Consider the following 24,242-nt stretch of genomic DNA (forward strand, 5'->3'; position numbering starts at 1 on the left):
GGGTGGTACCACCCACAGTGGGCTGGGCCCTCCCACATCACTCAGCAATCAAGAAGATGCCTCACAGACATGGCCACAGGGCAGTTCAATGGAGGCAATTCCCCAGTTGAGGCTCCCTCAACCCAAGTGTGTCAAGTTGACACTAAAGCTATCCAGCACACCTGGGGACCAGGCCCCAGAAGCCCTTCTTGCTCCTTCTTGTTTGGCCCCCCACCATCTGAAGAACCATCATCCTAATGTCTCACAGCAGACTGCCCCTAGCTCCTTTTTCTATGAGTGGAAACACCATCCATTCTAATCAAAAGTACATTTGAAAGATTGAAAGACTCATCCAGTGTTGTATGTATATTCGTTTTGGTTTTTTGAGACAGAGTCTTGTGCAGTCCAGGCTGGTCTGGAATTTGCTGTGTAGCAGAGGATGACCTTGATCCTCCTGCCTCATAGTCCAAGAGCTGGGATTATAGGTATGAGCCACCATGCTCAGTTTATACACTGGTGAGGACTGAACTCGGGACCTTGTACATGTTGAGCAAGCACTCTGCCAACTTAGCTACATGCCCAGTCCATGCATTTATAAAACCTTGGTATGGATATGCTATAATTTATTTTCTTCCTTTTATTGTTGACAGGCATGGGCAGTTTCCAGGTTTGACCCATTACGTAAGCGATGAAAATTCTAGTACCAGCTTTCTGGACACAAGCATTCACTCCTGTAGGTAAACACTTGGCACTGGCATTTGCTGGGTCACAAGGCAGACATATGTTCAGCCTTGAACATTTTTTTCAAAAATGTTTTAAAAGTTTTTTATTTTTATTTTATGTGTATGTATATATTGCCTGCATACATGCAAGAGCACGCATGTTGTGCAATGCCTGTGGAGGACAGAAGAGGCCATCAGATTCCCTGGAACTGGAGTTTCAGACAGTTGTTAACTGCCATGTGGGTGCTGGGATTCAAATCTGGGTCTTCTGCAACAATAGTCAGTGTTCTTAAACCGCTAAGCCATCCCTCCAGCCCCCAGCAGCTGCTGGCTTTTAAATACTCCAAGGTGAGTTGAAATCTACAGCCAGAGTTAAGAAGTCACCTACCCACCCCTCCTCTCTTTGTGGCACACAGGGAGGAACATGCTTCCTCCTTCCCAAGGCCTGTCTGCCTGCCTGGACTCAGAACCTAGGGCTCTATCAATCCTGAGTTTCAGGCTTGCTGTGGCCTGACAGGGCAACCCTGCTATTACAAGGGACTGTGAAGCCCATTTCCTGTCTTCTGCCAAGGAAGTGACAGGACAGCTTTCCTATGTGGCAGCAAACAGCTGAGAACCACACTTGAATCCTTCCTGGGAACCTTCCTGTATTCTCTCAAAGCCACTGTCCCTACACACAACCCAGAAATGGGATGACAAGACCCCCCCCAAGGACAAACAGGACTGTGTATGTGGAATGGAACGGCGGAGTACATCGCTAATATGCTGAAGTATAAGGATAAAAGCAAAGCTCTTTCTTTTCAAAAATTTTTATTTACTTTTATTTTATGTGTATTAGTGTCTTGCTTGCATGTATGTAAGTGTACCACATGTATGCAATGCCAGAAGAAGGTATCAGATCCCCTGGAATTGGAGTTATGAATGGTTGTTAGCTGCCATGTGGGTGCTGGGAACCAAACCTAGCTCTTCTGCAAGAGCAGTCAGTGCTCTTAACCACTGAACCATCTCTCCAGCCCCATGAAGTTCTTTCTTGTTCAAAAATAATTCTATTATTTCTGTTTCAGTATCATACTAAGCTGACATTCTGCATCTAGAACAATGGTTAAGCCCATCCACTGACTAGAAAAGGGGAGAAAACACCATAGCTAAAACTCATATTGAGGACTAGTGAGGTGGGGGGTGGGGACACCTTGCCAGGTACCAATCCAGCTGTTCCCACTTAGCAGCTCTGGGAAAAGGCTTAGGGAGGAACTGGAACTCCACAGTCACAGTCTGCACCCAGGGAGGGATCTGAGGCCACCTAGACTCAGATTGTGCTCAGTTTCCCTTTATTACTTGGAGAAGCTTTGAGATGAAAGAGAGCTGTGGTGGGTGGTGGACCTTCTCTGAGCCTAATCAAAGGACTCTGACCACGACAGGCAGAATCTCAAGCAGAGCCAGCTGCATGCTGGCCAGTTGCCTCCTGAGAGTGAAGGGTGAACTGGCCCTTCAGATTCCCTTTTTAATGAGTTTAAACTGGGAAATAGGAGAAGACAGGGAGGGATGCAGTTGGAGTGAACAGGCAGAGGGGAGATTTGTGGATACTCCTAGAGCTAAGCAAGAAGGAACAGAGTGCAGATACAGGGAGCCGCAGACCAGACTTCCAGTCTAGGAGAGAGCACAGGTGTCTGCTCCCTTTGCCTGTCCACTAACCTCCAATTCTGCTTCCAGTGCCTGACGCTTGCAGTCAGACAGGAAACCTCCAGGCCTGGTTTTCCCAAAGACCACAAATCATGGCACAAAGGTGATACTACTTAGGCATGGGGCAAGAAATCCTACCAACTGGAAGCAGCTGGGTCCTGTGGCCTCCCTATACAGGACTAGGATTCGAAGGAGGTACCTGAACCCAGTCTGGGACATTGCTATCCCCACCATGAGCTGTGAGGTCCAGAAGAGGAAAGGACTGAGGCAGACATTCGAGGCATGACAAGCCTCGTTAGCCCAGAGAGCTGTGTTACTTCTTGGGGTAGCCTAAGGGAGAAGATGGAGAACAGATCTGGCTCATGGCTCATGCTGCCTGCCATCTGACTCAGTCCAGCTCTAGCTCTGTAAGAGAGGCATCTGAAGGCCCAGCCCTAAAGTCCCTTGCTTCTGAGTACCTGGAGAAAGGCACTGATTCATCCTCCAGTTCACAGCACGTAACTTGGAAGAGGATAAGAGGGGGCTCCAGGACCCTGAGATTCTGCCCCTTCAGTAGCTTTCTCAGCCTGTAGGGTGAGTACACAACCATCCCCAAAGACCCCAGGAGAGAGGGTTGGAAAGACTCCAAGGGGAGGTCTCTGGGGCCAAGAGGACAACACAGGGGCCCTTCTGGGAATGAGCGTTCCCTAGATCAGACATTTCCTAATCTCCTTACTCAAAACACCAAATAAACTGGGAGAGCAAGTGGGTCAGGAGTAGGTGTGGGCAGGCTCAGACATCTGGGAAGTGGATCCTGGTTAGACAAGGACCCGTTTTGAGTTCCTTCTCCCTGAGAGATCTCAGAAACCCTTATGTCTTCCTACCAATGGATTTTGGGAGAGTCGAGCAAGGTTGACCCCGTCTTCCTACCTTGACAACAAGATATTTGCCTGGGTCTCTTCTAATAGCCCAGATCTAGTCCTCTAAGCCATTTGCTGCTTGGATGATTGAACCCTAGTTAATGGGCCCCAAACTCTTTTTCCTATTTCTTGACCTCCCCACCCAGGTCTGGGCTCTCAGCCTGCCAGAGAGGCCCATCTCCTCAGAAGATGGAAGTCAACAGCTGCCTCTGCTGTGGACTAGGGTGCCAAGGAGCTGCCCCTCCCAGCTCAGATTGGACCCTGCTCTGCCAGTCTGTTCCTGCCCAGGACAGAGTCCCCTTGTCCTCATCCCCCAGCACCTCGTCTCCCTCCTCCCTGAAGCTGGACTTGAGTCCAGGCATAGCAGTGGCCTCCTTCCTGCCCACACACTGTCTGCTGAGACGCTTCCTGGGCTGTGTGGCCTGCTTATATAACTGTCTCTAGGCTGAGTTTTACTTATTCCTCATCCCAGAGTCTTGCACAGCTACACATTTGTAGTAAGTGTTCAATAATTATCTACTGACTAAACAAAAACTCCCAGCTGAAGGGACCCCTGTATAGTTTCTTCAAAAGCAGCAGGCCCTCAAGGCATAACACAAGCCCCTGAGTGACAGCAGGACACTGAAGATCACTTCTGGCTTGTACCTAGACCCTCTGGGGAACTCATCACTTCCTTTAGAGTTGGTACCTCTATAATATGGCAGAGTAGAGAATACTCTCACTTCCGTGCAGACCTTCAGGGCTGTTGTGGCAATCGGAGAGAGTTCATAGTATAAGTCCAGGGTGAGGTGGGGAGTGTCCACAGTCCTGCTCATTGATCTCCCCAGTACCTACCAGTTATCACTGAGAGCTGAGCTAGAGGAACAGTGCCCCCACCAGAGGAAGTGACAATGGGATGGGGGCACGACTGGGCCCCATGTGCACCCATAAAGCCCCACATATGCCCTACATGCTTGAATCTCTTCTTTGCCCTAAAACACAAGTGAGCAGGAGCCTTCAGAAGGCATTCTAGTACCTAGGGTGCACCAGGGTTGGGCTCCCAACTGTGACACAGGAGGCAGGTGCCTAGCTCAGGCCCAGCCATGCTCAGAAGCCAGCCATCCTCTCTGCTTCTCTTTCCACTGGAAGATGGAGTCCAACCATTGCTGTCTCTGTCCTGTCCAGAGCTCAAGGGCCTGCAGAATGACAGCAGTCACCAGGGAGACTGTCAGAGACAAATGGCTGAAAATGGAGAGCTTCACTCAGGGGAAACCTAAGCTTTACTATATAGGCCTGGTCACGTCACGGGGTGAGCAGTGGATTCTGCAGGCTGCCTGACTAGCAGCTGGCCTTGCCAGCAGTGCCTATGGTTGGGGCAGTGTCTGTTGAGCTGACCCCCTGGGCCTGATGACAGACCACTTTTTCTTGGCAGGCCTCTCGGGACCTGGCTGTTTCCACACAAAAATCTGGTCATTCAGGTCTAAAAACAGACTGGCATTCAGTAAGACACAGGGCACCCCTGTGTTCCTGGTGGCCAGGCTTCTGCAGGGAGGGTGCATACACAACCTCAGTCACGCAGATGCCCCTACTGCTGCCAGGGGTGCAGCTACTCTCTGAGAACAAGTCAGCTCTGACCACCATGGATACTGTCCAGCACAGTCTACCCTAGCACCTTAGGATGTCCACCCAAGAATCCCTCTGGCTTTGTAGACCCACTAGACTTCTCAGGACCACAGAGCTCTTGGGTCTTCAGAGAGACTGGGGTGGAGGCTGAAGGCAGAAAGACAGGCCTAGAACTATATGGCTTACTGCTGAGGCACTTTGAGTAAGCAACTCTTGCTTTCTGGATCTCGGTTGTTCTCCTGCAGAGAGACAAGAAAGTCTCAGCCTAGGAAGGGAAAAGCAGAGGCCAGGAGCTAGGTGAACTGCAGTGGCTACCTGCCCTCTGTGGTCTGAAGGATTCCTGTCTCGGGAGAGGCTGGCAGGAGCAACGTGCTCAGAGGACTGTCAGCCTCTCTCTTCTCTGCCTCCCTTCTACAAATACCAACTGAATGCCTGCTATTCGCTCGGCTCTAGGCTAAGTGCTGTGTGTACCAGGGGGAGGAAGGCAAGGTACTATCCACAATGTGCCTGCTGGGAGAGGCAGACATGAGACAAATATTTACATAAACCAGCACATAATTACAACTCTATAATATGTGCACTGAAGGGAAAGCACAGGGTCTTAACAGAAATTCTATGAGAGACCTGGCTTAACCATGAAGAGCAAGGAGGACTCTCCTGAAGCAGTAGAGTCCCTGCAGCTGATCTCTGGTGGGTGCTAACCAGATGGGGAAGGGAGGTGGTAGCTGTGGAGGGGCTGAGGTCAGAAGGCTCCAGAGGCATGAGACATGCATGAGAACACAGCAAATCACCTGCACTGGAGGTACTGGCAAGATGAGGTGTGAGCACTGAAGCTAGAGAAGTAGCCAGAGCTGGACTGTGGTAGACCCTGTGGGCCCCAGTGCAGGTAGTGGTCATTACCTCAGCATGGGGACCCAGTGAAGGGATTTAAGTAAAAGGAAATATAGGGGCTGGAGAAATGGCTCAGTGAACCATCTGAGAACTCATAACTCTAGTTCCAGGGGATCTAACACCCTCCTCTGGCCTCCATGGACATTGCACGACATGGGTGCACTTACATATATACAGTCAAAACATTCATAAACATAAAATAAACATAAATAATTAAAGGAGCAGCTAGTTTGCAGGGTGGTCAGGTGCGTGGCTGTTAAATACATGGAAAAGATAATACTAGAGAGGAAGATTTGGAATTACTTAAAAACAAAGAAAATTTAGTGGCAATGTTGTTTTTATATAAATACTTTTATTTAATTTTTAATTTATTTGGGGGGGTGCATATATGCCACTATGTGCATGAGGTCAGAGAAAAACTTCGGGGACTTGGTTCTCTCCTTCTACGACATTGGTTCTGGGGTTGAACTCAGGTCATCAGGCTTAGTGGCAAGTGCGTTTACCTGCTGAGCCATCTTTCAAGAACCAGAATATCCCAGCAATAAACTGAAGGCTTAAAATGGTTAAGATGGTAAATTTTATGCTATGTGGATTTATTACACCACAATTAATTTTTTTAATTGTAAAAGAACTCTTACAACTCAAAGACAAATGGCAAATGTTTGAATAAATATTCTCCAAAGAAGATATTTATTGACCAATAAACACATAAAGAGATGTTCAAGGCCAGTAGGCTTGCTCAGTGGGTAGAGGCACTTGCCACCAAGCCTGATGACTTAAGTTGAATCCCTGGGACCCATATAGTAGAAGGAAAGAAACAACTCCAGAAAATTGAATTTTGACCTGTGTGAACTCCTCCACGCACACATGTACACACACAAACACACATATGCAAATATAATTTTTTAAAAGGGGGGGCTCAATATTATTAGTCATGAGGGAAAGATAATCAAACCCACAGTGCATACCCACACCCACTGGGAGACTGTTATCAATAGCAGGTTAAAGTTGTAGCAGTAATGGAACTGGAACCTACTTCTGGTAGGAATGGGAAATGAGGCAGGTGCTTTGGAAAATGGCTTGGTGGTTCCTCAAATTGTTGAAGTTACTACATGACCTAGCAATTCCACCATGAGGCACATACCTAAGAGAATTAAAAATGCAAGGCCACACAAAATATAAGAACACTCACATCAGCATTATTCCAAATAGCCCAAAGGTGGAAACAGCCCAAACACCATCATCTGTTGAATGGATGAACAAAATATTTATATTCAGCCATTGAAATAAAAAAAAGACACACTGATACATGCTACAACATGAATCTTTTAAAAAGTATATATGTGTTGGGGTTGTGAGTGTAGTGCCCATGGAGGCCAGAAGAAGGCATCAGATTCCTTGGAGTTACAGGCAGTTAGTTGTGTGCCTCTGGACTTGGGTGTAGAGGACTGAATTCTGGTCCTCTGGAAGAGCAGTAAGTGCCCTTAACTGCTAAGCCATCTCTCCAGCCTCCATGAATGAATCTTGTTAAGTGAAGGAAGTCAATAACAAAAGACCACTTATTCTATCATTACATGTGTACAAAATATTCAAAACTGGCAAATCTATATAGACAGAAAGTAGACTGATAGTTACTGGGGTGTGAAGGGAAGGGGGTAAAATGTTCTGGAATTAGTGATCTTGTTTGTAATATTCACAAAGCTATGCAACCATCAGTGAACCAGACAGGTGATAGGCTGGTTGTCTAGCTCAGTGGTAGGGGAGGCACAGAGCATGTGTAAGGCCCTGGGTTTGATCCCCAGCACTGGAAGGAAAAAAAAAAACCAATAATTTTATGATACATGCATTATATTTCAGTGAAAATAAGGAGGTAGGCAGAGGGGGAAGCAGAGGGAAGGGTAGAAGAACTCCAGGGTTAGGTAAGGAGAGAGTGGCCTAAGAAATAGAAACAAATCCAGGTGTCTAGGTTGCCATGGAAGCAAAGAAGCATTTCCTAAGAGCACTCTACAAACAGCCAGGCAAATAGTGCTGAGGCCAAGGAACAGCCAGAGTGAAGGGCAGTCCTTGAATTTGGCCACGTGGATGGTGACCTTAGGCAAGGACACTTTAGTGCTTTGGTGGGCCAGCCTCCTGCTTTCTTCCTCCCAGGCTAGCCACAGCGTCTCAGTGAGCCTCTGACCACAAGTGAGCTGACCACAAGCCATCCCAGCATCACACCAGCCTCGGATGCTGCCTGCCTCTCCTCCCTCCTAGAAAAAGCAGGCCGGTGGCTGGAAATAGGCAGGCCTGTGCCCTTCTCTCTTGGCTCCCAGAGGTGACTGTGTGCAGTCCTTGAAAAGGGGGTGCTACCCTTGCCCAGGGCCTCACTGCGCCCTCCCACCTCCACCACCTTCACCTGCCATCCCTCCATTCCAAGGACTCATCAACCACAAGTCTATTTTCTGCGCCTGCCTTGGAAAGGGTTGGGAAGAGTCAAAGAGGGCAGCCACACCCAGAATTCCAGCACCACACTTAGTGGTTCCCAAGGAGGCGCCTGCAGCAACACTAATCTGTGTGGCACGGCCCAGCCCTCTACAAACTGGCGAATCCGCTCAAAGCTTTTACATATGGGGAGACCTGACGCAAGGGCAGGGGCAGCCCCCCCTCCAGGTTTCTGGGTTTCGGCGGATGCTGAGCCCGCGCCCCTGACTCCGGGAGCATTGCCCAGTACCAAAGCAAACTGGCAGGGACTGTACATGCCCCTGGCAGGGCTGGGCTCCATACCCTGCTGCAGGCTCTCGGAAACGTGGCTCCCTAGGCTGTTGCTCCGCAGCTGGTTCAGATTCCTGACCAATGATCCAGTCTTGAGGGGCTTACCAGACCTGGGGCCTCTAATCCTGGGATCTGACGCCATTATTAATTCAACATGCGTCGGTTGTACCCATTACTACATAAATACATAAAGGTTTATATATTTAAAAGACAACTATTATGTGATGGTGTTAAAAGAAACTACTTGCGGTGCTGGGGAGGTGGTAAATTGGCAAAAGGGCTTGCTGCACAAGAATGAGAAGCCATGTTCGATCTCTAGCACCCACATAAAAGCTGGCAGTGGCTGTGCTACAAGCCGTAATCTCAGAGCTGGGGAGGCAGAGACAGGAGGATTTGGGGGCCTTAGTTAACCTACAAGCCTAATTGAATGGGTGAGCTCCAGGAACAGTGAGACACTGTGGAGGGGGCTGGAGAGCACTGGCTGCCCTTGCAGAGGACCCGGGTTTGGTTCCCAGCATCCACATGGCAGCTAGTAATTGTCTATAACTCCAGTTGCAGGGGATCTGACACCCTCTTCTGACCTCTGGGGGCATTGCACGACTTGGGTGTACTTACATACATGCAGGCATACACATAAAATGAAAGGTGGAAAGCAACTGAGACAGACACCCCTCTTTCTCTTACACAGAAAGTATAATACCTAGGCACACACAATCACTTGATAAACCATTGAATGATTCCTGTAATTTTACAACTGTGGTGGAGACAGACACATAACTAACACCTGAGATGCCTCCAGCACTCTGGGAATGGAAGCCAGGGCCTCAGATATACAAGGCAAGGGCTCTACCACCCCACCCAACTTCATCCCCAGCTCCAAGTGTTTGTTACCAAGATTTTTTTCAAAATTAACACAAAGGGTGGTGCACACCTTTAACCCCAGCACTTGGGAGGCATAGGCTGGTGGATCTCTGTGAGTTCAAGGCCAGCCTGGTCTACATAATGAGATCCAAAATCAACACAAAAGGTGGTGCACACCTTTAATCCCAGCACTTGGGAGGCAGAGGCTAGCAGATCTCTGTGAGTTCAAGGCCAGCCTGATTTACATAGTGAGATCCAGGCCAGCTGGGGCTACAGGTAGACCTTGTCTCAAAAAGACCAAAACAAACAAACAAAAAATTCTATAATTCTATAATGGTAGCTCATGCTGGAATCACAGCACTCATGACACTGAGGCAGGAGGAGTTGAGGCTAGCCTAGGCTATATTACAAGATCTTGTCTAAAGAAGAAAAGAAGATCAATAGTTTCCATGTAGATCTGCAATGCAGTTTTAATATATATTTGGGAGAATGATTATATTACTTGTAGAAAATCTCTGAAGAGAAAACCATAAACACCTCCAAATGACATAAAAGACTTGAATACACTTGGGAAGTAGAGGCAGGAGGAACAGAAGTTCAACATCAGCCTCAGCCACATAGCAAGTTCAAGGCTATTGAACCCTGTCTGTTTTCTTTTTTTATTTTTAAAAAAAAGCAAGAAAAAAATAGAGAACATTCAAATAGATGGAATGTGAGTGAGAGAGAGAGAGAGAGAGAGAGAGAGAGAGAGAGAGAGGTGAATACTTGGTAAGTTGACTCTAGATGACCCTACATTTTATCTGGAAGTCTATACACGTGAGAACAGTTAAGAAAATTTTGAAAAGAAACTATGTGTGCTTCACCCAAAAGATTAATAGATCAAGGAAACAGAGAGAGCCCAGAAAATGATCTAGGGGTATAAAAAAAATTGTATGTAAAGAAAGTATTTTGAGTAAAGGAAAAGCAGATTGTCTAATAAACGTCCTTGGGGCAATGGCTACCTTGCATCATTCACAAAAATATATTCCAGCTATATTAAACAATGAATATTTCTAACTTTTGTTTGCTTTGGATTGTTTTGTTTAGTTTTATTTGAGACAGGGTCTCACACTGTAGGCCAAGTTGCCTTGAACTCAAGTCAATCCTGCCTCAGTCTGCTGAGTGCTGGGATTACAGACATACCTTACCATGCCCAGCTAAATACCTACAAATCTAAATTTACAAAGAACTAGGATAAAATTTTAAAATTTTCAAAATATTTTATTATTTTTATTTTATGGGTATTATTGCCTGCATGTAGGTAAGTGAACCTGTGCCGTGCAATGCCCACAGAGGACAGAAGAGACTGCAGGATCTCCTGGAACTGGAGTTACTGACAGTTGTTAGCTGCCATGTCAGTGCTGGGATTCGAACCTGGGTCTTCTGCAAGAACAGTCAGTGTTTTTTGTTTTTTGTTTTTTTTGGTCTTTTTGAGACAGGGTCTCCCTGTAGCCCCAGCTGTCCTGGAACTCACTGTGTAGACCAGGCTGGCCTTGAACTCACAGAGATCGGCCTGCCTCTGCCTCCCAAGTGCTGGGATTGAAGGCATGCGCCACCATGCCCAGCCCCAGTCAGTGTTCTTAACTGCTGTGCTATAGCTCCAGCCCCCCAAATAAAATATTTTAAAAATATTGTTTCTTACCGGACATGACAAGAAACACAGTGAGTTCCAGGACAGCTGGAGCTACAGGAAGACCCTGTCTCAAAAAGACAAAAAAAGGACCCCCCCTGTATATGAAAGAGCACAACTGGTCGGCAGCTACTAAGCCTAAAGACCAATAACGTGTGATTCTAAGCCCAGAGCACAGGAAGGCTAGAGTCCTTCATGCCACTGGTTTAACATATAAAATCTAGAATACAAAAAAGATTTAATTGTATAGAAAATTGGCACTTTTAAAAACTATTTTTAGTATGTGTATGAGTGTTTTGTCTGCATGTATATAAGTACACCTGTGCCAGCAATACCCACAGAGGCCAGAAAAGGGTACCGGATTCCCTGGAACTGGAGTTACAAATGGTTATTAACTGCCCCATGGCTGCTGGGACTCAAACCTGGGTCCTCTGCAAGAGCAGCCAGTGCCCTTAAAACTGCTGAGTCATCTCTCTAACCCCAATTTTACACTTTTGTCAGTCAAAATTTCAATTGCCATGCTGGGGGTAGTGGCACATGCCTGTAATCTCAGCAATCTGGAGGCTGAGTCAACCTGAGCTACATAGCAAAAAAGTTGTTTTTAAAGAATGTGTACAGGGGCATGAAAGATGGCTCAGCGGTTGAGAACACTGGTTGTTCTTGCAGAGGACCCAGGAAGTCCAGTCCCAGGGGATCCGACAGCCTCTTCTGACCTCTGCAGGCATTGCATGACACTGGTACATTTACCTACATGCAGGCAATATACACGTACACATAAAATAAAAATAATTACTAAAAATTTTTTTTAATGAATTTGTACAAAAGATTGATTTTTTTAAAAAAATATTTTTTATTTATTATTTTTATTTTGTGTATGAGTGTATTGCCTGCACGTGTATAAGTACCTGTAGAGGTCAGAAGAGGGCATCAGATCCCCTGCAACTGGAGTTACAGACAGTTGTTAGCAGCCATGTGGGTGATGGGAATTGAACCTGGGTCCCCTGCAAGAGCAGTTAGTGTTCATCTCTCCAGCCCTGACCTTTTTAAATATACAGTGAACACATTGTATATATAAGGAGAAAGAAAGCAACCTAATAGAAAAAATGAGCAAAACTTTTAAAAATTAACTTTGGAGCTGGAGAGATGGTTCAGCAGTTAAGAGTGTGCACTGCTCTTGCAGAGGACCCAGGTTCAGTTCCTATCACCTACACCAGCCAGCTTATAGCTGCAAGTAACTCCAGCTCCAGGAGAATCTGATGTTTCTGGCCTTCACAAGTACCTGTGCACGCACACACACACACACTCACCCCCACACATGTATGAAAGAAAAGAAAAACTTTGACATGGGGATATAACTCAGTGGTAGAGTATTTACCTAGCATATGGATGGTCTTAGAGTTTATCCCTAGCACTACGAAAATTAATTAAAATAAAATGAACTTTACACTATAAAAGGGAATACAGAGGACTCTCTTAGAGATAGGGCTGAATTATCACAGACATTCTCCAAGCTGAAGGTACTTTGGAGAAAATACCTTTGGGTGAGCACCTACTATGTATGAGGATGATGCATAGCCTGGGGGTGTCTGACAGAGGCCAAGTGTGAATCTGCCTTATAGATAGAGAATGGGAAACTTAGAGGTGAACAACTCAGTGAGAACTTATGGAGTGTCTCAGACCCAGGCCTTTCTGAAAGCTTGGCCTATTTTTATTGTATTACATTGACGACCTATCTGGGAATGATTCTTAAAAGACAAAAATCCAAAAACCAAAAACTATTTTCAGTATTATCGATATCAGAGAATTTGGTGTAAAGAAATAAATGTTCAGGGCTGGGGAGATGGCTCAGTGGTTAAAAGTGCTTGGAGGACCTAAGATTGAATATCTAGCAGCCATCTACAGCCATGTGTCTATAACCCTAGAGTTGGGGGATGGAGACATGAGGATGCCAGAAGCTTGCTGGCCAGTCAGTCTAGCTGAAGCAGCAAACTTCAAGTTCAATGAGAGACCCTGTCTCAAAGTAATAAAGCAGAGAGTGATAAAGGAAGACACTAAAGTCTTCCTGTGGCCTCTGCATGGGCATGTAGCACCCATGCACAGGGAGAGAGAGACTCTGACAGAAAGAGATTTACGGCTGGGGATATAGTTGAGTGATAAGAGTGCTGGCCCAGTGTGTAGGAGGCCCTGGGTCAAATCTGCAGTACCACAAAGAGAGAAATGTTCAAGTAGTTGAACAGAAAGATGGAACTGGATATACTAGAATTTCAAAATGTTGGCCTACATGTGAGTTCACCCTTAGACATGTCATTGCAACCCTGATCCCAGCACAATCTTTTTTGTGATCCTGTCCTTTCTTTGATAAAACTTAACCATTCCTAGTCTGATCAGTACAGTTAAGGCCCTGCAATACCACCCACCCCTCCACTCCCACAAACATACACTCAGTCTTACAATTCTCTAGGCTTCCCACTCCCTGTGTTTATATGGACCCAACTAGTTATTCCCAGCTCTCCCAAGTATCTTCCCATCTTACAGACCCCAGTTGACAATCTAACAAGTCTAATGGAATCCATGTTCCTCTGAGGTCTAGGCACAGGTTTCAGGGTAGGTGTGTGAACTCCTGGGCTTCTGAATAAAAGTCTGAACAAAAAAGTATGTTTTGAGGAGAAGAGCATCTCATTTTTATTAGAGTCTTAGTATAGCCAATGATACACAAATAACAGAAACTACTCCTTTAATTTTATTGGCAACAAAATAGATTTAAAATACAGCCCTCCCCCCAACAGATTATGTTTAAAAAAAAAAAAACAAAACACTCCTCTGCAATTGTGGTCTCTAAGTACCATATCCCACAAAAGGATCCAGGGATCCTTGGAGAGGTGGCTGATTCCAAATTCAAAGCAGGAAAGGCACAAATGAGTTTCTAAAACATCTAATCCTACCAGAATCGAGGGCAGCATTCAAGACTAGAGTCACAGCACAAGGACTAGGGGACCAACTTTAACATGGTGCAGTCTGAGCAGCAATCAGAAGGCTGTTTACAATGGATTCAAACAAACCCAATATGTTGAAATTGATGACATAACACAAAAAGGATCCACTTCCGGTGACTGCTAGGGACCCATCCCTATATTTTGAAAACTAATAAATATAAGGAGAGAGGCAAGTATTGATTCTGCCTTCCTAACACTGTCTGTGCCTCAGAGTAACCACACAGTTGAAGCAGGACAGTTCTTAGTATGGAAAGAGTCCACCCAATATATGAAGAAAGGTGGCTAGAATTAGATTCAAATTCTTTTCAATCTCTAATGAAAGAATGGGTCTAGATGACATAATCACCAGTGGCTACTCACATCCAAAGGATGGATCTAGATGTTAAATTTCCTGGAGTTTAACAATAACCCCTAGGCCTGGCTAGAAATTAAGAACCAACTCCCACTTAATATGAAATCCAGGAGGCAGGGAAGCATTTTATTTTATTTTTTATGTATTTATTTACAATTCCAGTGCATGCCAGCCTGTACTACAGAGTGAGACCATTTCTTAAAAAAAAAAACACAGTGCCTGGTGTGATGGCATATACCTTTAATCCCAGCTTTCAGGAAGCTGAGGCAGGTGGATCTCTCTGTGTTCCAGGCTAGCCTCCACTACATAGCAAGTTCTAGGCCAGCCAGAACTATACAGTGAGACCCTGTCTCAAAAAAAAAAAAAAACCAATAACAAAACCATAAATGGGGGGGGGGAGTATGATGGCTCAGTTGGTAAAGGTACTACCCACATGAGCCTAACAACCTGAGTTCAATCCCCAAAACACACATAAAGGTGGGAGGAGAGAACTGATTCCACCACACATGCCAACACACCCATCCTACACACACACACACACACACAATAATTAAATTTAAGTTGGACGTGGTAGCACACACTTTTAATCCAAGTACTTAAGAGGCAGAGCTAGGCAGAGCTCTGAGATTAAGGTCAGCCTGGTCTTTATAATTGAGTTCCAGGCCAGGGGCTACAGGGAGATACTGACAGGACAGGACAAAACAAAACAAAAATTAAATTTAAATTTAAAAAATTAAACACATTAACATTTTTCAATTTGTTTGATAACAAAGGAAGTGTTATATGAATATCAATTCTGAATGCCACTGAATTACTGTAAAATATAATTTATTTCTGAGTAGCCTTTCAAAGCTCAAAAGTTATTCTAGGAGCCTGGGGCATAGTTTAGTGGTAGAATAAATGCTTAGCATGTGTGAGGTCCTGAGTTAGATTCCCCAATACCATCCAACAAAAACAAAAAGGCTCCAATAATAAGAATTTAAATGGTGTTTTGTGTGACCCAAGTGATCACTGGCAAGTTTTGAGTAATTTCGTTAATTGGGATACAGGTTGAAACAGAGAGAAAGAAACATTCTTATGATCAGAGACAGTCATTTTTCCAGACAAACCAAGGCTGCCTCTGACCCTCGGTTAGAGAAAAGAAGGAAATATCAGAAGGATTTTGGCAATTATTTGATAAACCTTTGATGTGCCGTATCAGCACATAAGAGGGAAACCAATTCACTAAGACTAAAACAGATTCTTGAAGTGCTTTGTATTTCTACTTTAAAAAAAGTTGCATGTTGGGCATCATGGTGCATGCCTGTAATCCCAGGTACTCAGGAGGCTAAACCAGGAGGATTGTAAGTTCAAGGCCTGGGCAATTTAGGAAAACCATCTCCACATAAAAATGTAATAGGGAGCAGGGCGTGGTGGCGCACACCTTTAATCCCAGCACTTGGGGGGACAGAAGTAGGCAGATCTCTGTGAGTTCAAGGCCATCCTGGTCTACATAGTGAGTTCCAGTACAGCTGGGGCTACAGGGAGACCCTGTCTTAAAAAGAAAAAAAAAGAAAAAAAAAAAGGTAAAAGGGTGGGAAGCTATGTGGAGCAAGCCCATAATCCCAGCACTTGAGAGGTAGAGGTGGGAGTATCAAGAGTTCAAGGTCAGGCTGGCTAGATGGCTCAGCTGGTAAAAGTGATGGTCTCAAAGCCTGCCCACCTGAGTTCAATCCCAGAACTCAGGTGGAAGGAGAGAATTGACTCCCCAAAGTTGTCCTTTGAGGGATGGCAGGGTTCACACACACAAAATAAGTTGTCCTTTGATTTTCACATCTATACCATGGCACATATGACAAGCTAATTAATTAATTAATTAATTAAGAGTTTAAGGTCATCCCCAGCTATACAGCAAGCATAAAGGCTAGCTTGGGTTACATGAGACTGTGCCTGAAAAAGCAATAATAAATAATGAAATGAAATAAAAAATTTAAGGAGTTGAGAATGTAGCTCACTGGAAAGCATTTACCTAGTCCTGGATTCAATCCCCAGTACTGTAAGTAGACTGAGATAGATAGATAGATAGATAGATAGATAGATAGATAGATAGATAGATAGATAGATGGTGATACATACAGCCACCCAAAACCTAATGTCTGCTTAAAGAATCAACACTGTAATTTTATTTTTTTAACTTGTTTTTTTTTAAATATATATATATTGGTCTTTTTGAGACAGGGTCTCCCTGTAGCCCCAGCTGTCCTGGAACTCACTATGTAGACCAGGCTGGCCTTGAACTCACAGAGATCCGCCTGCCTCTGCTTCCCTAGTGCTGGGATTAAAGGCGTGCGCCACCACACCCGGCCCTTTCAAAATATTTTATTTATTATTTTTATTTTATGTATATGAGTGTACTGCCTGCATGTATGTGAGTGCACCTGTGTCGTGCAATGCTGCGGAGGTCAGAAGAGGGCTTTGGATTCCCTTGGAACTGGAGTTAAGGACGGTTCATAGCCACCATGTGGGTGCTGGGAATCGAACCATATTTTTTTTAGCTTTTTAAAAAAAATTTATTATTTTTGTTTTATATGTATGCGTGTATTGCCTGCATGTAGGTAAGTACACCTGTGTTGTGCAATGCTCATGGTGGTCAGAAGAGGCTGTCAGATCCCCTGGGACTGGAGTTATGGACAATTGTTAGCTGCCATGTGGGTGCTGGGATTTGAACCTGGGTCTTCTGCAAGAACAACCAGTGTTCTTAACCACTGAGCCATCTCTCCGGCCCCGGAATTTTATTTATTTATTGAATGTGTGTGAGTATGTTGCTTACAGGTAGGCTCCATCTCTCCGGCCCTGGAATTTTATTTATTTATTGAATGTGTGTGAGTATGTTGCTTACAGGTAGGTAGATGCTCCCATGTCGTGCAATGCCCACAGGGGTCAGAAGAGGGTGTTGTATTCATTGGAGCTGGACTTACAGATGATTGTTAGACACCACATGGACACTAGGAGTCAAACCTGGGTCCTCTGCAAGAGTAGCCAGTGCTCTTAACCACTGAGCCATCTCTCCAGTCTGACACTGTAATTTTAAACATCACTGAGGAAACATTAATTTAGGATAAGAATTTAAGGGCTGACTCAGTTGCTACAGGTTATTAAAACTAGTTCTAGAGCTGGAGAGATGGCTCAGTGGTTAAGACCATTTGCTGTTCTTACAGATGACCTGGGTTTGATTCCTAGCATGGCAGCTAACAACCATCTGTAACTCCGGTGCCAGGGGATATGAAGCTCTCTTCTAGCTTCTGCAGGCCCTGCACACATGTGGTATACTTACATACACATACAGGCAAAACATTCATACACATTAAAAAAAAAAAAAACCTAGTTCTAAATTCTGACCAAGTATTTCTCAACTAATGAAAATGTGTAAATGTGGGAAGAGGAGAAGGGCGACAGTCAGTTTGCCCCTTTGATGGTTATATGCTTAAGAACAATGCTGTGCCACAGCAGGCAGGTATACCTTTGGGAAAGTGTTACTTCTTAATCACACAAGCTCATTTTTTTTTTTGTGTGTGTGTGTGTGTGTGTGATAGGAGAGAGAGAGAGAGTTTGGGGTCACACAGTGAGTTGATGAAGAGACATAAAACCCAAGTTACCTACCCAGCCACAGGCTCTTCCCACCTTCCCTCTCCCAGCATCCTGAACCACTGGACCCAGCTCTTCCTCCCATCCCCAAGGAGTCTGCAAACACAGCGTCTTTAAGCTGCCCTTTGAGGGACGAGCCAAGGAGGGGCCTGTGGAGGGCCCCCCCACACCCAGCAAGCAGGGCGAGAAGCTCATCCCGTCTGTTGGAGATGGGGTCAGCGTGGGGGGTCCTTTCCTGCGAGCACTTACGGCACAATTGATGGGAGAAACGCTCATCAAATGAGGAACAAATCATAAAGTTCGGGAGATGGAAATTAGGCGCGGACAAACGATCCAGGTGCAGGGGAGATTTATGGGGGAGGCTGTATTCTAGCTAATGACTTCTGCTAATGATTCTCCGAAGTGTACAGTGGCACGGAGCCCGAGCTCCATGGGGTGACATGAACCCCCGGGGCCAGATGAAGGACGTTCCTGGGGAGATGGTGAGGGGGTGAGGAAGAATGATGGAGGAACCCCTAGATGCAGGGTCCCCCGAGAGTGGTGGAAGGAGATGGGTTCTTGGGGTGGGAGTTGGTCCTGCCAAAGATTTACAACTCAACCCAGCTCTTTGGCCCTCTCTCCACTGGCCCTGAAAATGCCTCCCTGCCTGGCAGCTCTGAGTGTTGGCCGGGCTGCCCGCTGCTGACATGCACATTTTCAAGGCCCACCACCATCTTTCATCCACCAGCCTCCACTCCACCCCCACCCCAAGGGTTTCAGGCTATATAGCCCCTTTCTGACCAGCTTCTTTTTCCTCTGTGTTCCTCTCCCCCCAAATAGCTTTCCCCTCCTAAGCACAGCTGGACCCTAACTTCTTAGTCTTCCTTTTCTACCCTCAGATCCAGTGTCCTCCAGAGCACTGCAGCTGGGGACCATTCCAGCATCTCTTCTCAGATACCCTCCATCACTCAACTCAGGGATGCTGACCCTCCCAGGTGAGACAGTCTCTCCCAAACGGTAGCCTAAGTCCTGCTTGCTAAGGACCAGTTCCAGAACTCCTGTTTTATAGCCAGGTCCTGGGGATCATGGACCTGTCCTTTGTGTCCATGACCATAAAATGTTCACAGTACTTAATTCATAGACTCGTAGATCCTGGGTGTATTCTTTCATTTCTCCACAATTGGAGGTGTTTTTTTTTTTTTTGTGTGTGTGTGTGTGTGTGTGTGAGAGGAGAGAGAGAGAGAGAGAGAGAGAGAGAGAGAGAGAGAGAGAGAGAGAGAGAGAATGTGGGCACCTGTGCACATGTGCAGAGGCCAAAGGAGAAAGTCCTGTGTTCAACTGTATCACTCCCCACTGTATGAGCTTCAGACAGTCTCCCCCTGAACCTGGAGCTAGGCTGGCATTCCGCAAGCCCCAGCGATCCTCCTGTCTCTACCCTCCCCAGTGCTGGAGTTACAGGCACTAGTGGCCATACCCAGCTTTTTATGTGAGTGCTTGGAGAACCAAGCTCAGATGCTCATATCCACTAAGCCATCTCCCCAGCCCTCAGGAAGCTCATTCTAGGGGTATCTACCCTCAGTCCCTGCCTCCCCTACATTAGTAAACAGGTAGGGAGTGGATCCTAGCTTAAAGGTTAGCGATAACAAGTGATAAAAAAAAAGTGGTGCCCTGCAGCCCAGGTGAAGAGGCATAGTGGCCAAGACTGATCTCATGCCAGGCTTATACCTACATCAGATGTGGCTGCAGAATTATCAGGAACTGCTTTCCCCTCCTCAGGGAAGGTGTCCTAAGAGTGTCTGCAGATAGACTACTGGACTCCAGCTGGTCTCATGAAAAGACTGTGAGGGAAGTGCTCAACCACTAGACACAGAAGTGAAACGCCACACCCTTCTCGACATCATGGGCTTCCAGGAAGGGCAAGTCATGGCAAAGGAAAAAAAATGGAAAGAAACAAGACACCTTCAGAAACAGAGGAGGAATCATGGACTGACTGCTTGGAGGAAGTCACCAGGGAGCTGAAGTCCCATCTTCTGCCTTTACAGTGGCCATACCCAGAGGGAAGTGATTTGACCCCATGTTACAACAAAATAGGAAGAGTGTGAGGCTTAGAACAAATGTTTTTCTGACCCAGAGTGAAAATCTTCATGCCAGTCTTATAAATAGAGAATGTGTCATTCAACGGCCAAAGCAACGGCTTAGCCAGCTTAAGGGCTGGGTGGAGCCACCCAAGTAGGCAGTAGCAGGTCACAGAAGAGCTTCTTGGAGGCCAGCAGGTAGAAGCCATCTGGCATACTGCCACCCTTGACCCTAGTGGGGCATCCTCAGGATGTAGATAAGGATACAGAGCTTTCTAGTAGGTACTAAAGCTTTGAGAACCCACCTGAGCCCAGAAATATGAAAGGACGCAGTCAATATCAAGATCTGGATAGGGCTCAGGCTGCCTTCTCTAGGCTATTTAGAAAATCCTCTAAGCTGAGAAAAACTTCCATTTGGCCCTGGCAGAAACTCTCCCAAATGCTCAGCAGCAGTCTGGCAGCTCTGCCCTCTAACGGACCTGCCCATTTGCCCCAGAGATAATCCACTTGAGGCCACCCTTAATACCTACTAAACTATAACCTTGACTCTAAGAGTGCCAGCAGACTGACTGCTGGACTCCAGCTGGCCTTAGAAGACTGTGGATGGAAAGGGTGAGAGATAACCTCTACCCACCTCTCCCGGCAAGGCTTTGACTTTACTCTGAAAAGAGCAAAGTTCATTGCAAACTAGAGAGGGGTGGGAGTGGACATCCCAGGTGGTCAGAGCACCCTGACCTCTGCAAGGATGGGCACATTTGCACCATCATATTTATTGAGGGAGCAGGCAAGGACAAGGGTAGAAAAGAGCTATCTAGACTCCCCACTTCCTCAAACCCTTAGAAAGGACAAGGGGGAGTAAATCCACACCCCTATGTATCCAATCTGGTTTGTGAACAAACATTTGTCCTACCTAGCTTCATACTGGCTGGCCAGGTGGAGCTTAAACTGTACAGGATTAGGACTGGGACGGGAGTAGGTCTCCATCTTGCTCAAATAATCTCATCCTCAGGACCCCAAGACTTCAAGAGCCGAAATTTCCTCCTCCCTCCTGGCTCTGTCTCATATGGCCCAGGCTAGACTTGAATTCACTATGTAATCCAGGATGACCTTAAATCTCCACTCACCCGCGGCTGAGATTACAGGCAAAGCACCACCACGCCTGGTTTATGAGGTGCTGGGGATCGAATCCAGGGCCCCGTCGACGTTAGGCAAGCAAGCTACCATTCTTGATGTCATCTATTAAGTCAACTGTGTCTTTCCCTGTCCCCGTTACTCTTCCCCAGGTGTAAGAACTTTTCTTTCCTCCCAGGTCGACTTTAGAGCAGATCTCCAGGCTTGGCGACCCGCCCCAGCCCGCCCGGGCTCGGCGCACGGGGTGCGGCTGAGTCGTGCTGGGACAGCTCCGCGCTGCCTCCCGGGCAGTGGCGCGCCGCGGCTAGATCCTGATGGGAGAGAAGGGCTGAGCTTGCCTCTAAAGGCCCGCAGGGAAGCGCCGGTCTTGAGGTGGAGAATATGGGGTCGGTATGGCGGGGAATGAATGAATGCAAGCGTGCACTGATGAATGGAGCACGATGGTGGCGGAGGGGCGGTGGCGGGCCACGCGAGGCGAGCCCAGGAGCCTGCCTTCCACTGCCCCGAAGCCGCGGAGACCGACCCTCAGACGCGTCCTGTCCAAGCGGGCACATCTCAGCCCCACCGAGGAACGGGATCCCCGCGGCGCAGCTCTGGACCCAAGCCCGCACTCTGGCGGGGAAGCGCCCCGGAACCTCGCACTGCCGCCCGGGCCCGCGCCGCAGCCGCCGGCCCTCGCAGCTGCAGCCTCCCGGACCCGGAGCCCAGGATCCTCCGGGCCGCCGCCCTTACCTGCCCGCCACGGCGCTCTCGCTCCTGCTCAAAGCGGTCATCGCAGCGCCCTCTCCGAGCCCGCGGCCCGGCGCTGCACCGAGCGCCCGGCGGACCCCGCCCACCCACGGAAAGAGCCCGTCCCCGCTCACCCATTGGCCACCTGAGCGGGATCGACCCAGCCTATTGGTCAAGCCTATTCCCCCAAACCTCCGCCCTAGACCACCCTGATGGGACGGCAAGCTGCCAGCAGGTCCAGTAAACTAGGGCCTGGGTCTGCACCTGTCCCCCTACATCCGACGATCTGCCCCCTCCTGGCTCTTCCGTTCCTGTCTTACTCTAGTTCCCAAGCCCTCCTCTCCCTAATATGAGCTTCAGGTGCTTTAACTAGAACATCAGAATTTGAAACCAGATAATGGAACACAGGACACAATTCCTTTTGCAGTCTTCCTAAGCAAACAGCTTTCTGAGCATGTGAGGAGTAAGCATTGGAACAGTGACTGGTGGGGCTCTGACAATGAACTGGGCTGTACCAGGCAGTGTAAATGAGCCCCAAAGTCTTATTTCCAAATTTCACAGGGTTCACATGGTTCTTGGGAAAGGTCCCAGGAGATGGGTAAGATTTAGCCCCATTCCCACCCTGATCTTGCTGTATCATGGAAGGTAGGCATCAGCGAACATAAGGGCCATTGTAGAACTGTTCTGGGGCCTGAGAGCAGAATTTTCTCAGGTGCTAAGCAGGGACTCAATCCTACAGCGCCCTCAATGGGCCTCATACGCCAGGAGTAGGCATAACAGCAAGCCCTGAGTCTGCCCATCAGAATTGATGGACTTTTGCCCCAGGCCCCTATTTTTGTCTCGAAATAGAACAGTGTGAGCTTCCTGACACACGGCCCACCTCCTCAGTATGGTAAATGGGACCTTAACACACCCAAGGTACTCAGCTGCAGCTTCTCCAGCAGGTGAACACAACTGCAGATGGCCCACAGGACCCAGTGCAGGGGACAAACCGTTGCCATTTTCACCTGCTCAGAAGAGGGCAGGGTTCAATGACTCTCCCTAGCATTAAAGAGAGGAAACAGGTGCTTCAGCTGTTGTTTATTGACACACAGGTAGGCTCTATAGCAACAGGCCTGGAGATGGCTGCAGTAGTTTGGAAAACGGAAGGTGGCAGGTGGAGTGTTTGTCTGCATCACCAGCTGAGCGGAGTGCAGGAAAAGAAGAGCACAGAGCACAAGGAGGAATGGGGGAGGCTGAGGCTGTTGGAGAAGCAGGTATGGACCAGGGCCAAAGGCAATCTACACTGGAACCTTGGCCCTGTGCCTTAGGCCCCTTACCCTTGCTGGCTGCTGTCTCCTGACTCTAGGCCACGGCTGGCTAGGCCACGGCTGGGAGTCTTCTGGACAACACTTTATACAGGAACAAAGTACACAGAGACTTTGCTGCCCTCTTGTGATAACCTCAGAGGGCCTCCAATTCTGCATTCCTCCTCATCCCTGACTTGGACAGGGCCACACAATGGTCAGCTGGACTCTGTGTCATGTTTCACAGAGGCATTAACTTTCCTTGGTGTCCCAGCCCACCAGTGCCACACTACAGCCCAGAGTGAGCACTACAAGCAATGCTGGCCTAATGGATGGGTTGGGGGATGGGGATAGGACAGGGGCTGGAAAAGGGGCTCCAGTGGACCATCACGGCACAGGCACTACACGCATGGTGTTGGTGAAGCCAGAGCCAGGGCGCCACCCAGTCAGCACAATGACAACATCTCCCTTCTTGAAAAAGCCTCGGGCCTTGCCTAGAAGAAAAGAGATTGGTGAGTACAAGCCAAGCCAGGTAGGTGCACACCTGGGTAAATGCCCCAGAGACTCACCATTACTTTCTCCTACCACAAGGTGGTGCTAGCCTTCTAGCTCAGACAAAAGCTGGTTGAGCTCTCCTACAGTTAGTAGTAGGGACCTTTGGACACCATTCAGTTTATACTAGAGGGTAGAAAGCTATGCCCAAGGTCAGAGTCAACTGCTTCCTCTCATCCTCTGGTATCATACCTTATATAAGAACAAAGGCCACAGAAGGCTACAGCAATGCATAACTGGCATATACCACGCCATAGTATAGTAGCTCGACCCAATTTTAACCTTAGTAATGGGCAGAGGCCAAACAATGGACAATAAATTTTGCATTGGGCCCCACAATGGGATGGTGAAGAGGCAGAGGGGGCACTTCAAATGAAGATTCAGACAGAACATCCCCTGTGAAGATGAGGAGTAGACAAGCAGGGCCTTTTGCAGCACAGGAGCTAAGCCTGCATGTCCCCCCCTTT

General features: G+C 47.3%; 2 protein-coding genes across 5 annotated transcripts in view; both read right to left on the minus strand.

Moving 5' to 3' along the window:
• The window catches only part of Gramd2a (GRAM domain containing 2A), a 39,123-nt gene extending 17,108 nt beyond the window's left edge, over positions 1 to 22,015 (minus strand). For both annotated transcript variants that reach the window (XM_008836419.3, XM_029565054.1), the window contains exon 1: positions 21,941 to 22,015. In XM_008836419.3, coding sequence (XP_008834641.1) covers positions 21,941 to 21,981 — 41 coding nt within the window. In that variant the 5' untranslated portion in view covers positions 21,982 to 22,015. The remainder of the gene's footprint in view (positions 1 to 21,940) is intronic.
• A 985-nt stretch (positions 22,016 to 23,000) lies between these two features.
• Pkm (pyruvate kinase M1/2) overlaps positions 23,001 to 24,242 on the minus strand; it is a 30,172-nt gene continuing 28,930 nt past the window's right edge. For all 3 annotated transcript variants that reach the window (XM_008836421.3, XM_008836420.2, XM_029565056.1), the window contains exon 11: positions 23,001 to 23,717. In XM_008836421.3, coding sequence (XP_008834643.1) covers positions 23,611 to 23,717 — 107 coding nt within the window. In that variant the 3' untranslated portion in view covers positions 23,001 to 23,610. The remainder of the gene's footprint in view (positions 23,718 to 24,242) is intronic.

This window comes from Nannospalax galili, unplaced genomic scaffold (assembly GCF_000622305.1).
Source record: "Nannospalax galili isolate Female #2095 unplaced genomic scaffold, S.galili_v1.0 scaffold54, whole genome shotgun sequence".
Lineage (NCBI taxonomy): Eukaryota > Metazoa > Chordata > Mammalia > Rodentia > Spalacidae > Nannospalax > Nannospalax galili.